General features: G+C 40.5%; 1 protein-coding gene across 4 annotated transcripts in view; it reads right to left on the minus strand.

Moving 5' to 3' along the window:
- The window catches only part of LOC134344972 (ribosomal protein S6 kinase alpha-5), a 338,866-nt gene extending 317,406 nt beyond the window's left edge, over window positions 1-21,460 (minus strand). The window contains exons 1-2 of one of the 4 annotated variants that reach the window (XM_063045122.1): window positions 21,278-21,399; window positions 16,323-16,444 (exon numbers count right to left, since the gene is read on the minus strand). Coding sequence is in view for 2 of the 4 variants with exons in the window: in XM_063045107.1 (XP_062901177.1) it covers window positions 782-920 (139 nt within the window). In the remaining 2 variants the exon portion in view is untranslated. Of the gene's footprint in view, window positions 1-781; window positions 921-16,322; window positions 16,445-19,741; window positions 19,883-21,277 lie in introns of those variants that run through there. The other 3 variants (XM_063045107.1, XM_063045114.1, XM_063045124.1) reach the window with 3 other exon arrangements.
- Window positions 21,461-21,676: the final 216 nt, after the last annotated feature.

A 21,676-nucleotide genomic window follows, 5' to 3' on the forward strand; every position in this document is an offset into this window, starting at 1 on the left:
GGAAGACTTTCAAAGAGATTTTTCACAGTGCTCGACAAAAGTATATTCCAGTTAAAAGCAAGGACAGCAAGGGTGGGCCAGCCTTGGATAACTAAGGAAATAAAGGAAGGCATCAAACTAAAAGCCTGTGCATAGAGAGTCACCAAGAGTAGTGGGAAACATTAAAAAAGCAACAAAGTACCACTAAGCGAGCAATAAAGGGAAGCTAGATAATGAAAATAAACTAGCACAAAAGGGTTATGGGGAAAAGACAAGTAAGTGGAGGTAATGCTGGATTAGCTATGATCTGATTGAATGGCAGAGCAGGCTTGATGGGCCAGATGGTCTACTCCTGCTCATATTTTTTATGTTCTTAAATAACTGTTATGGATTGTGTAGGAGGGAAGGGATCAATTGATCTTGGAGTAGGTTTATATTGGTCATCACAACATCGTGGACTGAAAACATTCTTCTTTCAGCTAGCTGATTGAATCCGGCAAGAATTTTTCAATGCTGCAAGTACTAATGGAATATTAATACTCCCCACTTATTGTAGAGGCAACACAAACACACGTACTATGCAATATTCAATTCATTAACAATATCAGAAATCACCAATTCATTTTCCAGGTAATATTTACAGTTAAAAAATTAACTTTAAGAGATCAGTGCAATAATTCAAATTCACCTTCAATTCTCAGTCTCACTCTTACATCTACAAAATTGCTGCAACCAAGCTAATCAACAGTTAAACATTAACACAAATGAAATGTTATTTCTGGATAATCAAATTGCGGTTTACCTCCATCCTTCCAAAACAGATTTTTAAGTTGGTAGGATTTTAGCAAAACAGAATCCTCAAGCATGGAAAAAAAATCTGCAGATGCTAGAAGTCCAGAACAACAAACAACATTGGATGAACTCAGCAAGCCAGGCAGCATCTATGGAAAAAAGCATATAATTGACGTTTCAAGCCGAGACCTTTCTTCAGGACTGAGCAAAAGGGGGAGGGGTAGTTACGATACCCAAATAAAAATGTGAGGAGAGTGGGAAGAGGCTAGTTGGAAGGTGATAGTTGAGCCAGGTGGGTGGGAAAGATCAAGGATTGGAGAAGAAAGGATCTGATAGGAGCGGACAATAGGAGAAAGGGAAGGAGGAGACTCGGGGGGAAATAATAGGCAGGTGAGAAGTGAAAGGTCAGAGTGGGGAATGGGGGGGGAGGGGAATTTGTTCATCAGAAGGAGAAATAGATATTCATACCATCAGGTTGAAGGTTGGTCCTCCACCCTGAGGGTGGCCTCATCTTGGCACAAGAGGAGGCTGTGGATAGAAACGTCAGAACAGGAACTGGAATTAGAATTAGAATTAAAATGTTTGGTCACTGGGAAGTTCCACTTGCGGAAGATGGAGCAGAGGATTTCGACAAAGCAGTCCCCGAATTTACAACAGTTCTCACTAATGTAGAGGCCGCATCGGGAGCACCAGACACAAAACACAATTCCAGCAGATTCACATAAAACAGTGCAATCCATCCCACCTCCAAATTCTTCTCTACTTTCAAGAACATGCACTGAAAAACTATACAGAATAATACAACTTCAGTCACTTGTCTTGTGTCATGCAGGATGATCTAACAACGTTCAACATGTTCTCAGCCATCCAGCATCCACGGGTAATGCAGGGAGGGAAAGAGCACATTGCATAAACATGATGGTTTCATGAGAATTTCTCCAAAAAAAAATAAAAACTGTACATCACACACTAGTACTCCATGAATAAGCCTTCAAATAAAGTGCTCAACTACATGTTATCATTTTACTCTTTTAATTAATTGTTCTACACTGTAATTCTAATAGTGAAGCCTTAAGATTAAACCTAACATACTCCTATAACTCAACTTCAATAACTAGACTCACCAAAACAACTTGCCAAATATTCAAAGAGGATGTTGCTGCTAATCAGTCTTCAACTGCACTCTCCTTATGCGTAAAACACAACTAAAGATGTCTTTTCACGCTCATCTTGTATGACACTTGAAATAAAATTTACTGTCTTATGTTGGCTATGCATAGCCTGGGCTAGGGTATAACAAATTAAAAATCACTTAATTCCAAATTTCAAGAAGATCCATACCATTTACTTATTGTATTCTGCATACAATGTAAGGTATTTTATCAGGTTCAAAACTTTTAAGAGTTTAAGTAGAAGGCTGAGGAAGCTTTTACCAGTTATGAAAATTCCACAAGTTTACTGCATTTAAAAAATAACATCAAATATGATTATAGACTCACTGAAGCTCACTGGCTACAAAGGTCCAAAATTCAAATAAAGTTAATCTTAACATAGTTATTCATTCCAAACTGATTTAAGTGATTTCATTGAAGTTGCTCCCTGAATATCTCCAAGATTGTCATTTCCTTATCAAAGCATCAAAACAAAAATAAATTGTATGAATCAAACCTAGACAAGAAATAACAGAGTCACTATGCATTAGAAAGATTCAGTAAAATTAGGAATACTACCAGTGAACTAGTGGATAGCTAATAGAGTTCCTATACAGGTTTCCCCCGCCATCCGAAGGTAGAGCATTCCTATGAAACGGTTCGTAAGCCAAAATGTCGTAAAGTGAAGAAGCAATTACCATTTATATGGGAAAACTTTCTGAGTGTTCGCAGACCCAAAAATAACCTACCAAATCATGCCAAGTAACACATAAAACCTAACAGTAACATATAGTAAAAGCAGGAATAATATGATAAATACACAGCCTATATAAAGTAGAAATACTTCTCTACAATGATTGCCTGCACAGATCTCCGTAGCGAAAATCTCACTCAAGCGCTCTAGGCAGAAACTCTCATGCAAGCGCTGTTGGCATAAACGCGCTCTCCAATAACCTTTAAACTATGAAGCTGCCAAATCTACCAAATAACACATAAAAATACACAGCCTATATAAAGTAGAAATGATGTATGTACAGTGTAGTATCACTTACAGGAATCGGGAAGACAGCACCGAGCACACTGATGATGGTGTGTTAGACTGAGTCGTTGCAGGCTGGGGTGGTGCAGTGGCCCCCACCCTCCAGGTCGCCGACTGATACATTGCCGCAAAGCACACAGGGGTAGCCGGGAGGCACACAGCACATCTTTAAGAAAAAAGCCAAAATAAACATGCTAATTAATTAGGTGCTGCCTGGCACGTAAATGTCGGCGCAGATCAGAGGCGATTGCATCAGCACTGATCTGCGCCGACAGTTACGTGTTAGGCGGCACCTAATTAATTAGCATGTTTATTTCGGCTTTTTTCTTAAACATGTGCTGTGTGCCTCCCGGCTACCGCTGCATTCTCCACGAATCAGTACAGTATCTGTCCGGGGCCCGGGGGTTGGGGTGGTGGGACACGAGGGTGTCATCTCATCATCGATCAGGGCAGGCAGCTCATCTTCTCCTATGACTGCCTGCCTCGATGTCGAAGGTCGAGGTTTGTCGTCTGCTGTGGCTGATGTGGAAGGCTTGCTTGACTGCTGAGCCTCAAGCATTTTTCTATCACACAGTTCTTTGTAAGGACTCAAAACATTCTGCAAATATGCCCTAAACCGACGTACCCTTTCGAAATTAAAGTCGTACTTTATCATTGCAGCGAAAATCTCACGCAGTTGCTTCACGTTCAGTTCCTGGATGACTTCACTTTCGCTACTGCATTCGGTTTCGATTGTTATCCTTTCCTCTTCCAATTGCATCAGCTCTTCATCTATCAGTTTTTGGTCATGGGATGCCAAAACCTCTTCAACATCATCTTCGTCAGCTTCCACAAGCCAAACTCACTTTGTCCTGGCTTCATTCACCACTATCGAAACGCTTAATTATGTCTAGTTTTACACTAAGTGTAACACCTTCACTCTTTCAGGTTTTTCCGACACCTTAGAACTCATCTTGCTAACGGCTGCTCAATGCAACGTGCTTAAGCAATGCCGTTCCGAATCTGGGGGAGAGCGGCTGCTAAGCTTGCGCGCTGCCTTTCTTCGTAACAGTGAAAACACCTTCTGAAAGCGAAAACAGTACTAATGTAGGTCTTTCGTAACAGTGAGGTTTCATAAAGCGAACGTTTGAAAAGCGGGGGGACACCTGTATTTAAAAAAAGCTAGAACATATCCAGGGAAGTCTGAACTTATTTTTTTCCCCCCAGTAGTAGATGAGGTAAGAACATAATTACCTTAGGAAATTAAACTAGTCTGTGTTGAAGTATTGGCTGGTGAATACTTTTGGGAGCAGTAAACAAAATTCTTTAAGTTTCCAGGTACTTGCAGGAAAGGACAAAGTTGGTCCTCAATTTCAGTTTTGAAATTGAAGACAACAGATTTCAATCGTGTGGGAGGAGCTGGCAAAAATGGACTGGGAGCAGATAAATAGCAAACTTGTGTCTGAGAAGTGTTAATGCCTTAAGGTAGCTAATAAGAGTTCAGAACTGGCCTGCTCCAGTAAGTATCAATGTCAAATATGACAAGATTTGGGTATCTTGGACAACAAAGCATATTGAAAGTTTGATACGCGAAAAATGCACATATAGACATAGCTAACTAGAATTGCATGCATCACTAATCGATGAAAAAAAGGTGTAGGTGAGAATTTAAGGAATTGGGAGAGCAAAAAAAAAATGGGCCAATAAAATATCCTTTACAGATAAAATTTAAGGGATATTCCCATGATATTGTAAATATATTAAGCGCAAGAGGGCAGACAGGGAAAGAATGTGTCCCTGTAAAGACCAAATTCACATGTAGAGCCAGTGGATGCATGCAAGGTCCTAAATGAATACTTTATACGTATTCACCAAGGAAAGGAAAAGAGAAAAATTAATTACCACTCGGGGGGGGGGGGTGGAGAGGGGCAGTCAATTCTAGAGTGATAAAACTGAAAATATAAGAAAAACTTACATTTACGTAGCAATTTTCAAGACCCCAGGATGTTACAAATCAATACAAAAAGGAGTTTTCATTTGCTGAATTCTTCTCATTTGTCTTTTTGTTATGCTGAAGGCCTGGAGTACTTTTATTGCAATATATTGAAACCAGTTCTGTAGTGCAGATCCCAGATTTACTTTTGGGACACAGTGACACTGTACATCAGGAACTTACCACAGTCTTCAACAACATGAAAGGACCTATAATCTCCAAGTCATCTGGATTTCTCAATTCCAAGGGGGGGGGGGCGGAATCTCAAATTTTCTTCATGTATACCCACAGTGGACTCCAAACAAAAGATAGCATTCAAGCTATCAGGATACAACATAATTTATCTTGTATTAGCAAGATAATTGCACAAAACTGTTAAACTGAGTAATTAAACTAATATTTCCCATCTAGGGCTTAGTTGTGTTACAAGCCAAAAGAATAAGTACACAAAGGATATACAATGAACCAAATCATCAAATGATGCATAAAAGCTTTGCTGCACCTGGCAACCATCAACAGACCTCACAATGTGAGAAATTAATATCCAACAAGAATTAAAAGTGCCTTTTTGAAAAGAAAGTTATGCTAGTGCAAAGGGGAGGGCAACCATTAAGCAACTATTACTTATAAACCATAATTACATCTATCTTCTATTAGATATGCCAAGGTCAGAATCACAGAACATGGATACAGGTCCTTTAGTTGTCAATATCCATGCTGACTATTAACACACCTATTTACACCAACTCTTTTTATTCTCTCCACATTCCCAGATTCTTCTACTCACCTACACTACGTCATTTTCTTTAATCACTGGCAGTTATGGGGAGATGTTGAATAATGACTTGGGTGATATTTTTGTTAAAACATTCTTTTCAGAGTCTTAAGTGTGCAGAAGATTAGATAAACATTATTTCCTGCTGCAAAAAAAAAGGATTTATTGGCTGCATATAGTCATAGAACACAGAAACAAGGACTTTCAGCCTGACACATCCATGCCGAATGAGATGTTTACTTATGGGTCTCGGCCTGAAACGTCGACTGCGCCTCTTCCTATAGATGCTGCTTGGCCTGCTGCGTTCACCAGCAACTTTGATGTATGTTGCTTGAATTTCCAGCATCTGCAGAATTCCTGTTGTTTACTTATGCTAATCCCATTTTCCTATATTTGGCTCAGATCCCTCTCATTTCCTATCCATGTGCCTGTCCACATGCTTTTTAAGTGTTCTGATTGTACCTGCCTCTACTATTTTCCCTGGCTGCTTGTTCCATAAACCAACAGCTTTGTATTTAATATTCTGTCCCTCTGATCTCACTTAAACATTTCCCCTCTCACTTCAAATCCATGTCCTTTAATTTTAGACTTCCCCATCCTGAGGGAAAATAATTATAAACTACCACAAGGCCAGCCCTCAGTGTTCCACACTCTAGTGAGATCAAGCAGAACCTATCCAATCTCGCTTTGCAACTAAAACCCTTCATACTAGGCAACATACTAGTGAATCTCTTCTGCACCATTTCAAGCATTACCATAATTTTCTTTAGTGTGGTGACCAGAAATGCACATAACATTCCAAATGGTGCCTAACAAATATCTTTTACAACCAAAACATAATCTCATACTCAATACCCCTACCTATGAAGCTAAACAAATTAAACACAACACCTTCTTCACTACCCCATCAACTTGTGTTGCCATTTTTAGGGAAATGTGAAATTGCTCCCCAAGGTCCCTTTGTATATATAAAGGGACCCTGTCATTTCCTGTATATACCCTGCCAGTATTAGACAACCGGAAATGCTCTACTTCAGTTGTTTGTTTGGATTAAATACTATCTGTTAAATTTCCAACTGACCCATGTCCCTCTGTATCCTTAAGCAACAATCCTCACTCTCTGCAATTCCGTGAATCTTCATGTCCTCAACAAATATGTCATACCAGAAAGAGATTCTCATCCAAGTCATTTATATTACACACACATCCCCACAGTACACCACTGAAAAACAATCCTCCACCACTCTTCTGCCTCCCATCAAGTCAATTTTGGATTCAGTCTACCAAAATATTTTGGGATGCCATGTGCTTTAACTTCCTGGACCAACCTACCACACGGGACCTTGTCAAAGCCATGCTAATGTATTCCATATTTAATCATCTTGCTTTCATCGATCTTCATTGTAATCTCAAAAAAAATTTGTGAACCAACATTTCCAAACACAAAACCAAGCTAATTTCGTTTTAATCAGTTTCTGCCTTTCCAAATAGTCACAAATCTGATCCCCAAGAATTTTTTTCTCCAAATTTCCCTACTACTGACACAAAGGGAACAAAGTTTATTCCAAGGACATTTTGCCAATGAGAAAAAAAATGACGATCCTCAACAAACTAAAGGCTAGTGTTAACTCTAAAGGTTAAGACTGCTCTTAATAGCAATAGATTTGGGTTCCTTGCAACTCAGTGTCACTGTATAGTCTGTACTTTGCTAATTATTGAAAACTTACACGAAGTACTAATAGAAAGTGATCCCTGAATTATGCTTTTGCATAATTCCCCAATTATTAATTTGCATGAAGAGCTTGTAAATGATGCATTAAGTTTTGCTTCTTACAGTACACTGGTTCAAAAGATGGCTGTTACATGTAGAGTTTATCTCAATAGTAGGAGAGGGATCACTGCTGCCCAATAGACTATATGCTTCATGCAAGATCCTGACTGGAGGCCTGTAACTAGTAGGGTGCTCCAGTAGTCAGCACTTGGACCTCTTATTCGTTACTAATGCATAATTCCACAAGTTCCTGTAGTGCCTCTTGCAGCATTTGACAAAACATGATTGAGACATTCGAGTCTTAATGTAATCCCAATCCTCTCCAGCTAACCTTTACGTTTAGCATAACCAGAGATAATCTCACTAAATCTTTGTTTTGTAATTTGCCACACCCACTACTGATTCAGATTAAATACATTTTAAAATGTCAAGTTACTTCAATTGTCATTTTTGGACTGAGATGTGCAACATAAATAACTTGTTCCATTAGCAAGGCTGATTTAAGCAATCATTTCATACTGATTAGTACAGAAATCAAGTTCTAAGAGGCAGGCTAGTTGCAGGAGAAAGCAGCAGCTTTACTTCCAACTAAAGGAAGCAACTTCTGTGTTGTCAGATTAAATTTCTTTTGTTTTTTTAAACAATCAGTATAAACTGAAGTGCATGACTCCATCCTTTATATGGCAAGGAATAATGGGTCAAACGGTTAACACACAGAGTGTTGGAGGAACTCAGCAGGTCAAGGAAGCATCTATGGAGAGGAATAAACAGTCAACATTTCGAGCTGAGAAACTTCAGGAAAGGAAGGGGGAAGAAGCCAGAATAAAGTGGTGGGGAAAGGGGGAAGTACAAACTGCAAGGTGATAGATGAAGCCAAGTAAGGGAAAAGGTATAGTACTGTGCAAAAGTCTTAGGCAACCTCGATTTTTTTTTTAAATACACATTTTGTTTTAGATTAACTTCAGATTGCCGGGTCTTTACCATCCCCTCCGATCTTCAACTGTCGGAGGCAGAACGCTCTGTTCTCAGTAAGGGCCTCACGTTTGTCCCCCTTCGCCCACACCTCAGCGAGTTCCGTGTTCGCCACGATGCGGAAGTTTTCTTCCGCCGTCTCCGTCTCCGAGCCTACTTCTTCGGCAAGGACTCTTCCACCCCCACCGATGACCCCTTCTCCCGTCTTCAACCCTCCTCTTCTTCATGGACACCCCGCTCTGGTCTTCTGCCTGCTCTGGATCTCTTTATTGCTAACTGCCAACAGGACATCAACCGTCTCGACTTCACCGCACCTTGGCCCCATTCCAACCTCACTCCTTCGGAACGCTCTGCTCTCCACTTCCTCCGCACTAATCCTAACCTTATTATTAAACCCGCCAATAAGGGGGGTGCTGTTGTAGTCTGGCGTACTGACCTCTACCTTGCCGAGGCACAGCGACAACTCGCAGATACCTCCTCTTATTTATCCCTCGATCGTGACCCCACTAAAGAGCACCAGGCCATTGTCTCCCACACCATCACCGACTTTATCCACTCAGGGGATCTCCCATCCACTGCTACCAACCTTATAGTTCCCACACCCCGCACTTCCCGTTTCTACCTCCTACCCAAGATCCACAAACCTGCCTGTCCTGGCCGACCTATTGTCTCAGCTTGCTCCTGCCCCACCGAACTCATTTCTGCATACCTCAACACTGTTTTATCACCCCTTGTTCAATCCCTTCCGACCTATGTTCCTGACACTTCTCGCGCTCTTAAACTTTTCGATGATTTTAAGTTCCCTGGCCCCCACCGCTTTATTTTCACAGTGGATGTCCAGTCCTTATATACTTCCATCCCCCATCAGGAAGGTCTCAAAGCTCTACTCTTCTTTTTGGATTCCAGACCTAATCAGTTCCCCTCTACCACCACTCTGCTCCGTCTAGCAGAATTAGTCCTTACTCTTAATAATTTCTCCTTTGGCTCCTCCCACTTCCTCCAAACTAAAGGTGTAGCTATGGGCACCTGTATGGGTCCTAGCTATGCCTGCCTTTTTGTTGGGTTTGTAGAACAATCTATGTTCCGTGCCTATTCTGGTATCTGTCCCCCACTTTTCCTTCGCTACATCGACGACTGCATTGGCGCTGCTTCCTGCACACATGCAGAACTTGTTGACTTTATTAACTTTGCCTCCAACTTTCACCCTGCCCTCAAATTTACCTGGTCCATTTCCGACACCTCCCTCCCCTTTCTAGATCTTTCTGTCTCTGTCTCTGGAGACAGCTTATCCACTGATGTCTACTATAAGCCTACTGACTCTCACAGCTATCTAGACTATTCCTCTTCTCACCCTGTCTCTTGCAAAAACGCCATCCCCTTCTCGCAATTCCTCCGTCTCCGCCGCATCTGCTCTCAGGATGAGGCTTTTCATTCTAGGACGAGGGAGATGTCTTCCTTTTTTAAAGAAAGGGGCTTCCCTTCCTCCACTATCAATTCTGCTCTTAAACGCATCTCCCCCAGTTCACGTACATCTGCTCTCACTCCATCCTCCCACCACTCCACTAGGAATAGAGTTCCCCTGGTCCTCACCTACCACCCCACCAGCCTCCGGGTCCAACATATTATTCTCCGTAACTTCCGCCACCTCCAATGGGATCCCACCACTAAGCACATCTTTCCCTCCCCCCCTCTCTCTGCATTCCGCAGGGATCGCTCCCTACACAACTCCCTTGTCCATTCGTCCCCCCCATCCCTCCCCACTGATCTCCCTCCGGGCACTTATCCGTGTAAGCAGAACAAGTGCTACACATGCCCTTACACTTCCTCCCTTACCACCATTCAGGGCCCCAAACAGTCCTTCCAGATGAGGCATCACTTCACCTGTGACTCGACTGGGGTGATATACTGCGTCCGGTGCTCCCGATGTGGCCTTTTATATATTGGCGAGACCCGACGCAGACTGGGAGACCGCTTTGCTGAACATCTACGCTCTGTCCGCCAGAGGAAGCAGGATCTCCCAGTGGCCACACATTTTAATTCCACATCCCATTCCCATTCTGACATGTCTATCCACGGCCTCCTCTACTGTAAAGATGAAGCCACACTCAGGTTGGAGGAACAACACCTTATATTCCGTCTGGGTAGCCTCCAACCTGATGGCATGAACATCGACTTCTCTAACTTCCGCTAAGGCCCCACCTCCCCCTCGTACCCCATCTGTTACTCATTTTTATGCACATTCTTTCTCTCACTCTCCTTTTTCTCCCTCTGTCCCTCTGAATATACCTCTTGCCCATCCTCTGGGTCACCCCCCCCCCTTGTCTTTCTTCCCGGACCTCCTGTCCCATGATCCTCTCGTATCCCCTTTTGCCTATCACCTGTCCAGCTCTCGGCTCTATCCCTCCCCCTCCTGTCTTCTCCTATCATTTTGGATCTCCCCCTCCTCCTGCAACTTTCAAATCCCTTACTCACTCTTCCTTCAGTTAGTCCTGACGAAGGGTCTCGGCCTGAAACGTTGACTGCACCTCTTCCTACAGATGCCGCTTGGCCTGCTGCGTTCACCAGCAACTTTGATGTATGTTGCTTGAATTTCCAGCATCTGCAGAATTCCTGTTGTTTTTGTTTTAGATGCTTATTTCTGTCTTCTACATTAGTGCATCAGTAGGAAAGAGCAAATTTTAGATTTCCAAACATTCATTTTCAAAAAAATTAAATGTTAGAGAAATGTTTGTATTTTGTAAAAGAAAATAACACATTAATAGATCACTTTCAAATAAAAGCTTGATTACTTTGTCAGTATATAGTCCAGAGCGTAGTTAAACAAACAGGTGCTCATGATCAATGACATAATGAGATGAACAAACTAAACTTATTAACTGTAACAAACGAGTGTAGAAGGAATCAAACTGGGCAAAGGATAACCAAATTAAAAGGCAAGGGTGTGGCAGATGTGACAGTTAAGCCTTCAAATCATCAATTCTTACACCATGGCAAGAGTAGGCATAGAAGCAAGATACAACGTGGGTCATCCTATATCAGCAAGGTCTCTCCCAAGCAGAAATTTCACAGACATGAGTTTCAAGATGTACTGTTCAAGCTCTTCTGAAGTACAAAGAAATGGGCAAGGTTGAGATCAGAAATGTAATGGTCAGCCACGAAAACTGAATGCAGCAGACAAGAGATACATCAATCTGGCATTCCTTCCAAATTGGAAGTACAACATTGCTATCAGCTCTGAACTCACAAAAACCACTGGAACCCAAGTAACCCCTCTACAGTACAGAGAGGTCTTGTCAGAAAAGGTCTTCATGGAAGAATTGCTACCAAAATGCCATTCCTCCGATGTGGAAACAAAGCCAAGAGGCTCACCCAACCACAAACACATAAGGATTATGATCCTGAACAATGGCAGCAAGTGCTCTGGACTAAAGAGTCAAAATTTGGAAGTTTTTGGCCCAAATAGAAGGCAGTTTGTCTGTAGAGCTGTGGAGAGTGCCACATAGATAAGTGTCAGCAGCCAACAGTGAAGCACTGCAGAGATTTCCTGCAGATTGAGGCTACATTTCTGCAATGGAGTTGGTGATTTGGTCAGAATTAATTTTTAAATATAGCACCGTTGTAAACAACAAGATGGACTAGGATTCCACAAAATGTACAGTATACAACTGACCAAATATCACATACTTCTACTTTCAAGTTGCTGTAGGTTTATAAAGATTAAAAACTACAAAAGCATAGAATTGTTTAAAAACAGTAGCACAGTTATTAGGCTTACAGTATTAGAGAAATTGATGGAATACACAGGTGCAACATTACTTTTTCCAAAAATAAAATCTCAAATTGCTTCCAGCACTATCACTAGCACATTAATTTATAACCAGCATTTCATCCAAGTCTATTCCCAACTTAAAATATTCCTGCTAGACACAATTCAAGTCTGAAAAATATATCCAACACTACAATTAAAGTGAAATAACAATAAATTAAAATTCACACAACTTAATTTTCTGCTGATGCCTTTGTGACAACACTGAAGTTACTGGTCCAAATGTTCACATTTACAAATTTGAAACTCCAACAATAAAGGTAACAAACCACTTCATCCCTGAAGTCTGATCTGCCATTCAATCAGACCACAGCTTAGCTGACCTCTGCATGACCAAATTTAAAAAAAAAATACCCTGAAAGTCTCACCTTGCTTTGAGTGTATTCTGGGTTTTCAATGAATTATGTGGAAGTGCTTTCTAACTTCATCCTCAAATAGATTAGCTCTATTATTAAGCACAATTTCTCAAAAAGTATTTCCGCATAAAACTTTTTCTACATCTGTTCAAATGAATCCAATTCTTTAATTTAAACACAACTTACCAAGCATTTCACAAATTCTGCCTAATTAAATATTTTTCACAGCTATCCATAACTTAAAAAGTAAAGAGTTTACAATTAAAAATAACAGAAATTGACCACAATAATACTTCATTCTTGGAACTGCAGAAATGTTGATTGCAATCAAAATTTGTATAGAACATGATCAGACTAATAGAAGACTTCAAAGTGCAGCATCAGCCTATCAGTGTATTTATCATGATAGCTTTCTCTAAGAAAAAAGATTCTCCTCTAACATACTGAAGGCTCCCTGACAGCTTTACTTTGTCTTCTACGTGCTCTTTCTGAGATACTTAGTGTGAAATTTTGTTTGATAACACATAAAGATATTTTACTACAATCTTTTTTATAAAATAATATATAAAGAGCATACAAGGGCAGGAACTTGTCAAAGTCCTGGCTGATACTGTACTTCAATGCAAATTTCCTGCCCGGCTCTCCCTATTCTCCAATTTCCTCAAAACTACTAATTTCTCTAAAACCATTCTATTTTGAATGAAATTAATGACCTGGCTTTTAAGAGGCATCTGGTACAGACAATCAGAATCAGGTTTATTACCACCTGCATGTATCATGAAATTTGTAAACTTAGCAGCAGCAGTTCAATGCAATCCATAATAAAGAAAAAAATAAATTAATTACAGTATATGTATATTGAATAGATTAAAAATGGTGCAAAAACAAAAATATATTAAAATAGTGAGTTAGTGTTCATGGGTCCAATGTCCATTTAGGAATCGGATGGCAGAGGGGAAGAAGCTGTTCCTGAATCACTGAGCATGTGACTTCAGGCTTCTGTACCTGAAGGGCCCAGATGGTAAACTAATGCAGGTTAGATCATCTGGAATCCAGGGTGAGCTAGTCAACTGGATACAGAGTTGGCTTGGTGGTAGTGGAGGGTCATTTTCAGACTGGAGGACGGTGACCAGCGGTGTGCTGCAGGGATTAATTCTAAGTCCATTGTTTGTCATATCTGGCAAATATTAAAATTACACCAAAATTGATTGCAGAAGACAGTGAAGGAGATTGCCTAGGAATTTAAGTCAACCAAGAAAGTGAGAATAAGAATGGCAATGGAACTTAGTTCAAACAAATGCAAAGTGATGAATTTTGGGAAGTTAAACCACAGCAATACAAACAGTGACGTAGTACAGAGAAACCTAGGGTGCAAGTACATAGTTCCCTGTAAATGGTGACAAATAACATAGCAAAGGTGGTGCCTTTATCATTCAGGGCACCAAGAACAAGAACTGGGACATCATGTTACGGCTGTACAAGGTACTATGAACAGTTCTGCTTGTCATGCTGTAGGAAAAATGCAATTAAATTGGAAAGGTTGCAGAAACATTCAAAGGGACGTGGAGTGCTTGAACTATAAGGAGAAACTGGATAGACCGACTTTTCCTTGGATCAAAAGGGGCATTCTAGGGGTTTATAAAACCCAAGGCGCATAAATAAGGAGGATGGTTACAGTCTTTACACACACACTCTATCACCAAAGGACTTAAACTAAAGAGTATAAGTTTAAGGTGAGAAGGGAAAGATTTAAAGATGAATCAAGAGGCTGTTTGCCATAGGAAGAAATAAGCTATAATTACAACAATTAAGAGGGGTAGATAAATAGTGAAGGTTTAGAAGGATATGGGCCAAATGCAGGCAAATGGGATAAGGTCAGGTATACAGCCTTGTCAGCTGGACAAGTTAGGCTGAGCTGTTGTGATTGTCATTCTATTACTGCACAATCCAACCATTTTTAAAACTATTAAATATTGTGAGCCATGAATGACAGAGTCAATGCTCAGTTAAAATATGCATAATAAAACATTGTGCAACCACAAGTTTAGGAACATTGATCTGCTAGATATCAACATATTCTATACAAACTACTTTCAGCAAGCCACTATTAAAACAGTGGACTAATGCTGCATGTTAAAAGTGGCTTATTTAATACAATAAGAGAATGCAGAAGAGTTCCTACTTCAATGTCCATCAACATATTTGCAATTCATACTTTCTGAAGATGACTGACCCCCAATCTTTTGCAAGCAGCTTTGACCGGATGAAAGAACGCAAGAAATAGCAGGAGTAGAGCACTTAGCCCTAGTGCTTGTTCTGCCATTTAATGAGACCTTTTTAATATCAATGCTAATTTCTTCCCAGAACTCAACTTCTCTCTTTCGAGCTGTCTCAGGTATACAGGAGACAATGGCATTGAGGGGTTGTGTTCATATCACAATTTTCTACAATGCAAAGCCATGTCGTCCGTGCAGGCATTAGGAAACACAAGCTGAAAAAAAAGCTTTTTTCTATCCAAACCCTGAAAAGGGAACTTTTATTTTGTATCTCAAATTTTGGGCATCAATCTGTGAATTCCACAAGGACATATTTCTGTTCCTCGAACGCCAGTAACATTAGGGGATGAGGGTCATCTGTATTCTGCAAGTGCTTGGACAGAGAATTCCAAAGACCCACTACCTTCTGGGTGAAGAAGTTTTTTCTCATGCCATTCATTGAATGAACATCTCAGGCAAAGGAAGCATCTCAGCTACACTATCCAATCAAGCTCAATAAGATTTTTTTCTATACAAAGTGCAGTGTTTAATCACTTCTTAAGGTAAATTGCATTCCCTCTCCATTCCAAAAATAACATTGGGTGAACCTTTAGGACACATACCCTGACAATCATTTCCTTTGGTAGGGAGACCACACCTATACAAAATAGGATATCAGCTAACATTTACTCATCAATAAAAACTATACTTACTTTTAAATAAGTATCAGTGTCAAGTCACTATTTAGGCATTTGTAAAACAATGACATCCATTAAAAGGCATTATATCAAATGCTTTCTATTTCAAGCTCATCTGCAAACAATTTAAAACCAAAACAAGCAGGGTTTTTAGAAAACTGTAAGTGTCCCAATGTCACCCCAAATTTAAAAGCTACTTTGTCAATTATTCAGCTGTTTATTTTGCACCATAACAGGATACAAGTACCTAGTAAACAACACTATCAAAATGTAGTCACTGGATTGATGCCATTGTCCACTTGAATTCAAGGACACCAACCTGGCTTTTCAGTTGTACCTGGTATAATATAGTTAAATGATCAAACCTGATGATCTTCAAGTCCCACTTTAAGTACCATGTCCTGTCTTTTACATTTGCACTTTTGGACCAAAAAGGTTAACAAAATAAAAATTTTACAAAATTAGTTTGAAGATGTAAAAAGGGAGCAAGAGTAAATGGATTACTTTTGTTTTAACACTATTATTTGCACTCTATCTTAAGGTCCCTCAGGACAAGGGATTACTGGGAACAAAGAAAACACTTTGGGATGATTTCAAAACTTTTTTTAAAAATGTAATAAGCCCACAAACTTGTGGGAATTTCTTGCCCATGACTAATCAAACTGTGGGAACGTTAAGAACCCCAAAGTATCTGTGGGAGTGCACAGAAACCAAGTGAGAATATTGAGTACAGCACCTTCAAGCAGAGTCCATGGATGTCTCACGGGTGTCAATCAGCCATAGAACCAGAGTATTGTTATGAATACAGGAAATTCTCAACCTTCATGGCCCAAGAGATCGTTGGTTATAAGCAAGGTGCTACAAAAATACATAACAAATGGAATCATGTCAGTCAGTCCCTTGTGACTGGTCTGGTGATCTTTTGCCTTAATGCCCTGTGTAATAATTTGATCTGCATGAACAGTATTTAAGACAAGCTTTTCACCGTATCTTGGTGCATGTGATAATAATAAATCAAAACCAAAGCACTCATAAATTATGATTGCCTAAACACCTGCACTGATCTCTACAGTGTGATCAAGTCATGGATTCCTAACAAAATAATGATTAGTTTATTCCTGTTTTCTTTTTTCTGCCCATGGTTAATCCTCAATCTATGATATTTCTATATTTTAAAAAAATCATGTAGTAACTTACTAAAAGGTTCCAATTGTCATATTACAGCATATCCATGATTGCTAAAAACTGTTAGAAGTTCCTAAAGAGGAGGAAGTGGTGGTATTATAACACAAAGATTAGCATATATCTTGAATACAATATCCAGAAAGTTAGTGAGAATAGAACCCGGGGGAGGGGGGGAGGGAGGAGAAATCAGGTTAGTTAAGCTAGGGTGGAGGGGTGGTGGTCAACGAGGTATGAAGTTTGGCAAGAAGGGCTTGCTACAATTGTATGGGGCTTCAAAGGGACTCCACCTGGAAGACAGAACTGGTCAGAATGAAATGGCACAGTAGACTCGATGGACTAACTGACCTGATTCTGCTGTTTTATGGTCTTCTTATTATCACTGTTTTAAATAACATGAATTTTCTTGTTTTGACAGCACAATACAGTGCAAGCCAAATTGCTACAAATGGCAAAATAAATAAATAATGCAAATGAGGAACAATAGGTAGTCTTCATTTGTTCATGAACTGTTCAGAAATGTAGTGACTGAGCAGAAGCTGTTCCTGAACAGCTGAACATGGGTTTTCAAGCTCCTGTACCTCCTCCCCGACAGTGATAACGAGAAGAGATTATGTCCCTGATGGTGAGAGTCCCTTATTGATCAATGACATCTTCTTAAGGCACCACCTCTTGAAAATGTCCTTACTAGTGGAGAGGATTTTGCCCATGATAGAGATGCCCGAGTCTACAACCCTGTACATTCTCTTGCAATCCTGTACACAAGATGCTCCACACCAGGATGTGACCATTGTAATCTATGGAAATTTTAAGTCTTTGGTGATATAACAAATCTCCTCAAACTCCTAACCAAGAGGAACAGTTGGCATGCCTTCTTCAATGTGTTAGCCCAGGACAGATCCTCAGAAAACTTCCAGGAACTTGAAGATGTTCACCTTTTCCACTAACGAGCACTGGTGTGTGTTCTTCCAATTTCCCATTCCTGAAGTCCATATTCAATTCCTTAGTTTTGCTGATACTGAATGCGAGGTTACTTTTGCAAGACCACTCAACCAGCCAATCTACCTCACTCTTGTATGCTGTTTCACTAAGCATTGGTGTCAACTGAGAATGCATAGATGACATTTGAGCTGTGCATAGTCATAGGCGTAAGGAGTAGAGCAGTGAGCTAAGCACACACCCTTGAGATGCACTGTGTTGCCTGCCAGCAAGGAGAGGTTATTGCTCATCCATACTGACTGATCTCCCAATGAGGAAGTCAAGGTTCCAGCTGCAGGAGATAGAGGATCAGGTTTAGAAGCTTGTTGGTTATTACCGAAGAGATGATAACACTGAACACTGATCTGTAATCAATAACAGCAGTCTGATATACATATTGCTGTTGTCTAGGTGCTCTAAGCAGAATGCAGAGGAATCAGTGAGATTGCATTCACGTGCACCTGTTAAAAAAACAAATGCACAAATTGCAGGGGTCTAGGTCCTTGATCAGGCAAGAATTAGTTCTAGTCATAATCAACCTTTAAGCACTTCATTACAGTAGATATGAATGCTACCGGTTGATATTTGTTGAGGCAGCTCTTCTTGAGTGCTCATATGATTGTTGCCAATTTGAAGCAGGTACACAAGAACATTACTTATCATAAAGGGCCTAGTGATCAGCTGTTATGTTCACACTAAACATCCACCACTCATCCCATTGTCGTCTAACATAGACACAGAATACTGCTAGTCCTCTGACAAGATTACATCTCAGTCTCTTTCCCTACCAATGTTCTCACATTTTCAGGTTTTAAACTTAAGCTATTACAAGTACTGTTCTTCTATATAGTTATATTTTCAGTTTCTTATTCCATAAAACTGTATTTAAATTAATGCTGATTACAATGTGCCCCAAAACTCTTCATTACTGTATCTCTTCCCTTTGCCAACACAATCCCAAAACCATGAACCCTTTCATCTCCTTTAAATCAATCCTCCTTTCTCAAATGCAATCCTTTTAAAAGCTCAACAACCTTGCAGTTGTTCTGAACATGAGATTAAATAAAGCTGCTTATAGACAAAGAACCAAGCAATTTTTTTTGAACAAAGAATTATTCTATATACCACCTGGACTGTAGATTAAATATTGAAGTTCTGTTCAATTGCCATAATTACACGCAGTGCCCAAAATACTTTGGGAAAAGTGCACAATATCTGAGCAAATGGCCAAGTGTCTTCCTGAATCTACTTGATGCACAAGATGCGGCAAAACTAAAATTCCTTCTGGTACTGAATGAGATCATTTTAATTTTAATTCAAAAGCTTCCATTAACCTGCAGCATGGGTAGGAAAGCAAACAAAGGTTCAAAGGCTCATTTAATATCAGAAAATATATACAGTATACAACCTGAAATTTGTACTCTTCACAGACATCCACGAAAAATCAGCATGGGCTAATGAATTTGTTCTTAAATACAGAACAGTGCTGAAGTAATTTCTTTCCAAACTGAGACATCAAGTATAGTATGACTGTGTACTTAGAGATAAAACACACAGCCTCCAAGTTAGATGACTCAAAACAAGCAGGCGTGCAAAATCTCACTGTTAAGATTGAGGAACTGCTGCTCTATCAAACACAGTCATTTAAAGCAGGCTGTAAACAACGTCTGGTGTCACTGCAAAGCAAAATTAAACTAAAGGACAGTTGCAGAGCTTCTCCAATGCCCTGGCTCAAAGAGCATCTGAAAAAAACATTTCCATCTACTGAGTCTGTTGTCCTTGTTGAACAAAGTATGATTGCTGTCTTTATCTTATAGCAATGCCAATAAAATATTGTTAACTATGAGAGACCTTTGGGACATCCTGAGGTCAAGAAAAACTTTCCCTTTCAGCACTTGTTCAATCCACAATCTCAAAGATTATTACATCTGTAGATCTGAAAACTGCTCACCACATCTGCCCAAGTTTGTCTGCTCACGTAGCAAAACGACTTACATATCCAAGTAGGCTGGGTTGTAAATTTTGGTTCACAACACCCTGTTGCTGCAAAGCTCCAGCATTTCCCACAACGAAATGGGACACTGACAGAAGCAGATGTTTTCCCCAACTCACCGAGCCGCTTCTCAATGCACACAGCTTGCACCACTCAAAAAAAACGTCCAAATAAAGACAGCCATCTGTACAATCGTGCATTCGTGTTGAGATAAAATGTGTCGCATTTTTCCAACAGCATGATTTCTCCGAAGGTGCTAACTGCTCCCACTACTGTACATTAATGCACCCTCAGTTTAACTCCCGTCCCCGCCCATTGATTTCATAGCTTCGTATAGGTTAAGATTTCTTGCATGGCAACGAGCATCAATTGCGCTAAAAGGAAAATAAAACATACAAGGATTTTTAAGTAACATTATAAGATTCTCGATAGATTTCTTAAATAAAACAAATATTATACTCAATTTCTGTTCTAAAAACTCGCTATGATGTCGTTCAGAACAGGTTTCAGCCTTGTTCTATCGGGTTTTTGTTGTCATGGTAAGAATACAAATCTGTCCGGACACAGCTCTCAAACCCCCAATTAAAACATAACTGACAGTTGTCAGAAATAATGCGTTTGCAGACAGAAAATGTTCCCACCTGAACTGCCAAACAACCTGCAAAATACCTTTGGAGTCCATCACTGTTAACCCCGGCAGCGGGAACAATTGTGGTTTTTACTTCCCTTCTCCACCCCCAGAAAGAATATAACAGAGACGAAAAAAAAACATCTTTACGCGCAGAGTAGTTTCCTACTTTTATTTTAAACCGTACATTAGACCAAGCGTGCGGGTGCAACACATTCACCAATGCAGTGGACCATAAATAGAGATACAGCAAGCACAATCGTGTTATCCATGAAGACAACTGTGGGCATAATACACATCCCACTGTAAATTCGTGAATATTACCAAAATGCAGACTCATCAAGTACAGTACAATCATAAACAAGAGATTCTACAGCTGCTGGAAATCCAGAGCAACACACATAAAATGTTGGGGGAACTCAACAAGTCAGGCAGCATCTAGGGTGGGGAATAAACAGTCGACGTTTCAGTCCGAGAAGCTTCTCACTAATTAGTCCTCTCCATACCTGACCAACATTGTGCGCGTTCAAGTAAAGCAATTTTATTTAATCTAAATCACAACGTCTCGAGGCTCACTGCCTCAAAGCGATGAGCACACAAAGAAAAGCCACCTTGAACAACAAATGCAAAATCCATTGCTAAGGACAGCTGCAAACATCCAGCTGTCACGATATTTTAAAAAGCGACAACATTTTTTTTAAGATTGCAAAGTTTCTGCAGCCGATCGGGGGGAAGAGCTTGCAGATGCAACATCCCTGCAAAGGTACACTTGCCAACCCCCGCCCTCCCCGGTGCACGGTGTTTTGTCAACTTAAGGGGCACGTAGATGCTTCTTTTAGGCTGACAGCCGCTGGCGGGCTGCATTAAAACGCCGCTAAGCGCGATTCCAGGCCGGGGCTCGCGCTCTTACCGTTCTTCAGCTCGTGCTCAACGGTAAACATGTCACCTTCACCGGACCCTTCCTCCATGTTCCGCAACCCCAGGGCTATGTTGTCTTTATCAAAACAAATATCCAAAGCCGCTTAGCTTTTTTTAAAAAATTAAAATAAATACGCCTCACACGGAGGAGACACCTCCTCTCCCATTCACGGCTGCCGCTACTACTACGCTGCTCGTCAACCGAACTTGAGAGCGAGGAATCCGACCGCCCCCATTCCTCCACCGAGAGCGCGATTGGACAACTATCCGGCGGCACGGCGGGAGTCTCCGCCTTATCCAGCAGCCATTGGGAGAGGGGCCTGTCACTCAAGGCTAACCGTAGGCGGGGATTGGTCGCTAGTTCCGGTCATCAGGTTAGATTGGTAAATTT

This window comes from Mobula hypostoma, chromosome 1, assembly GCF_963921235.1.
Source record: "Mobula hypostoma chromosome 1, sMobHyp1.1, whole genome shotgun sequence".
In the NCBI taxonomy this organism is placed as follows: Eukaryota; Metazoa; Chordata; class Chondrichthyes; order Myliobatiformes; family Myliobatidae; genus Mobula; species Mobula hypostoma.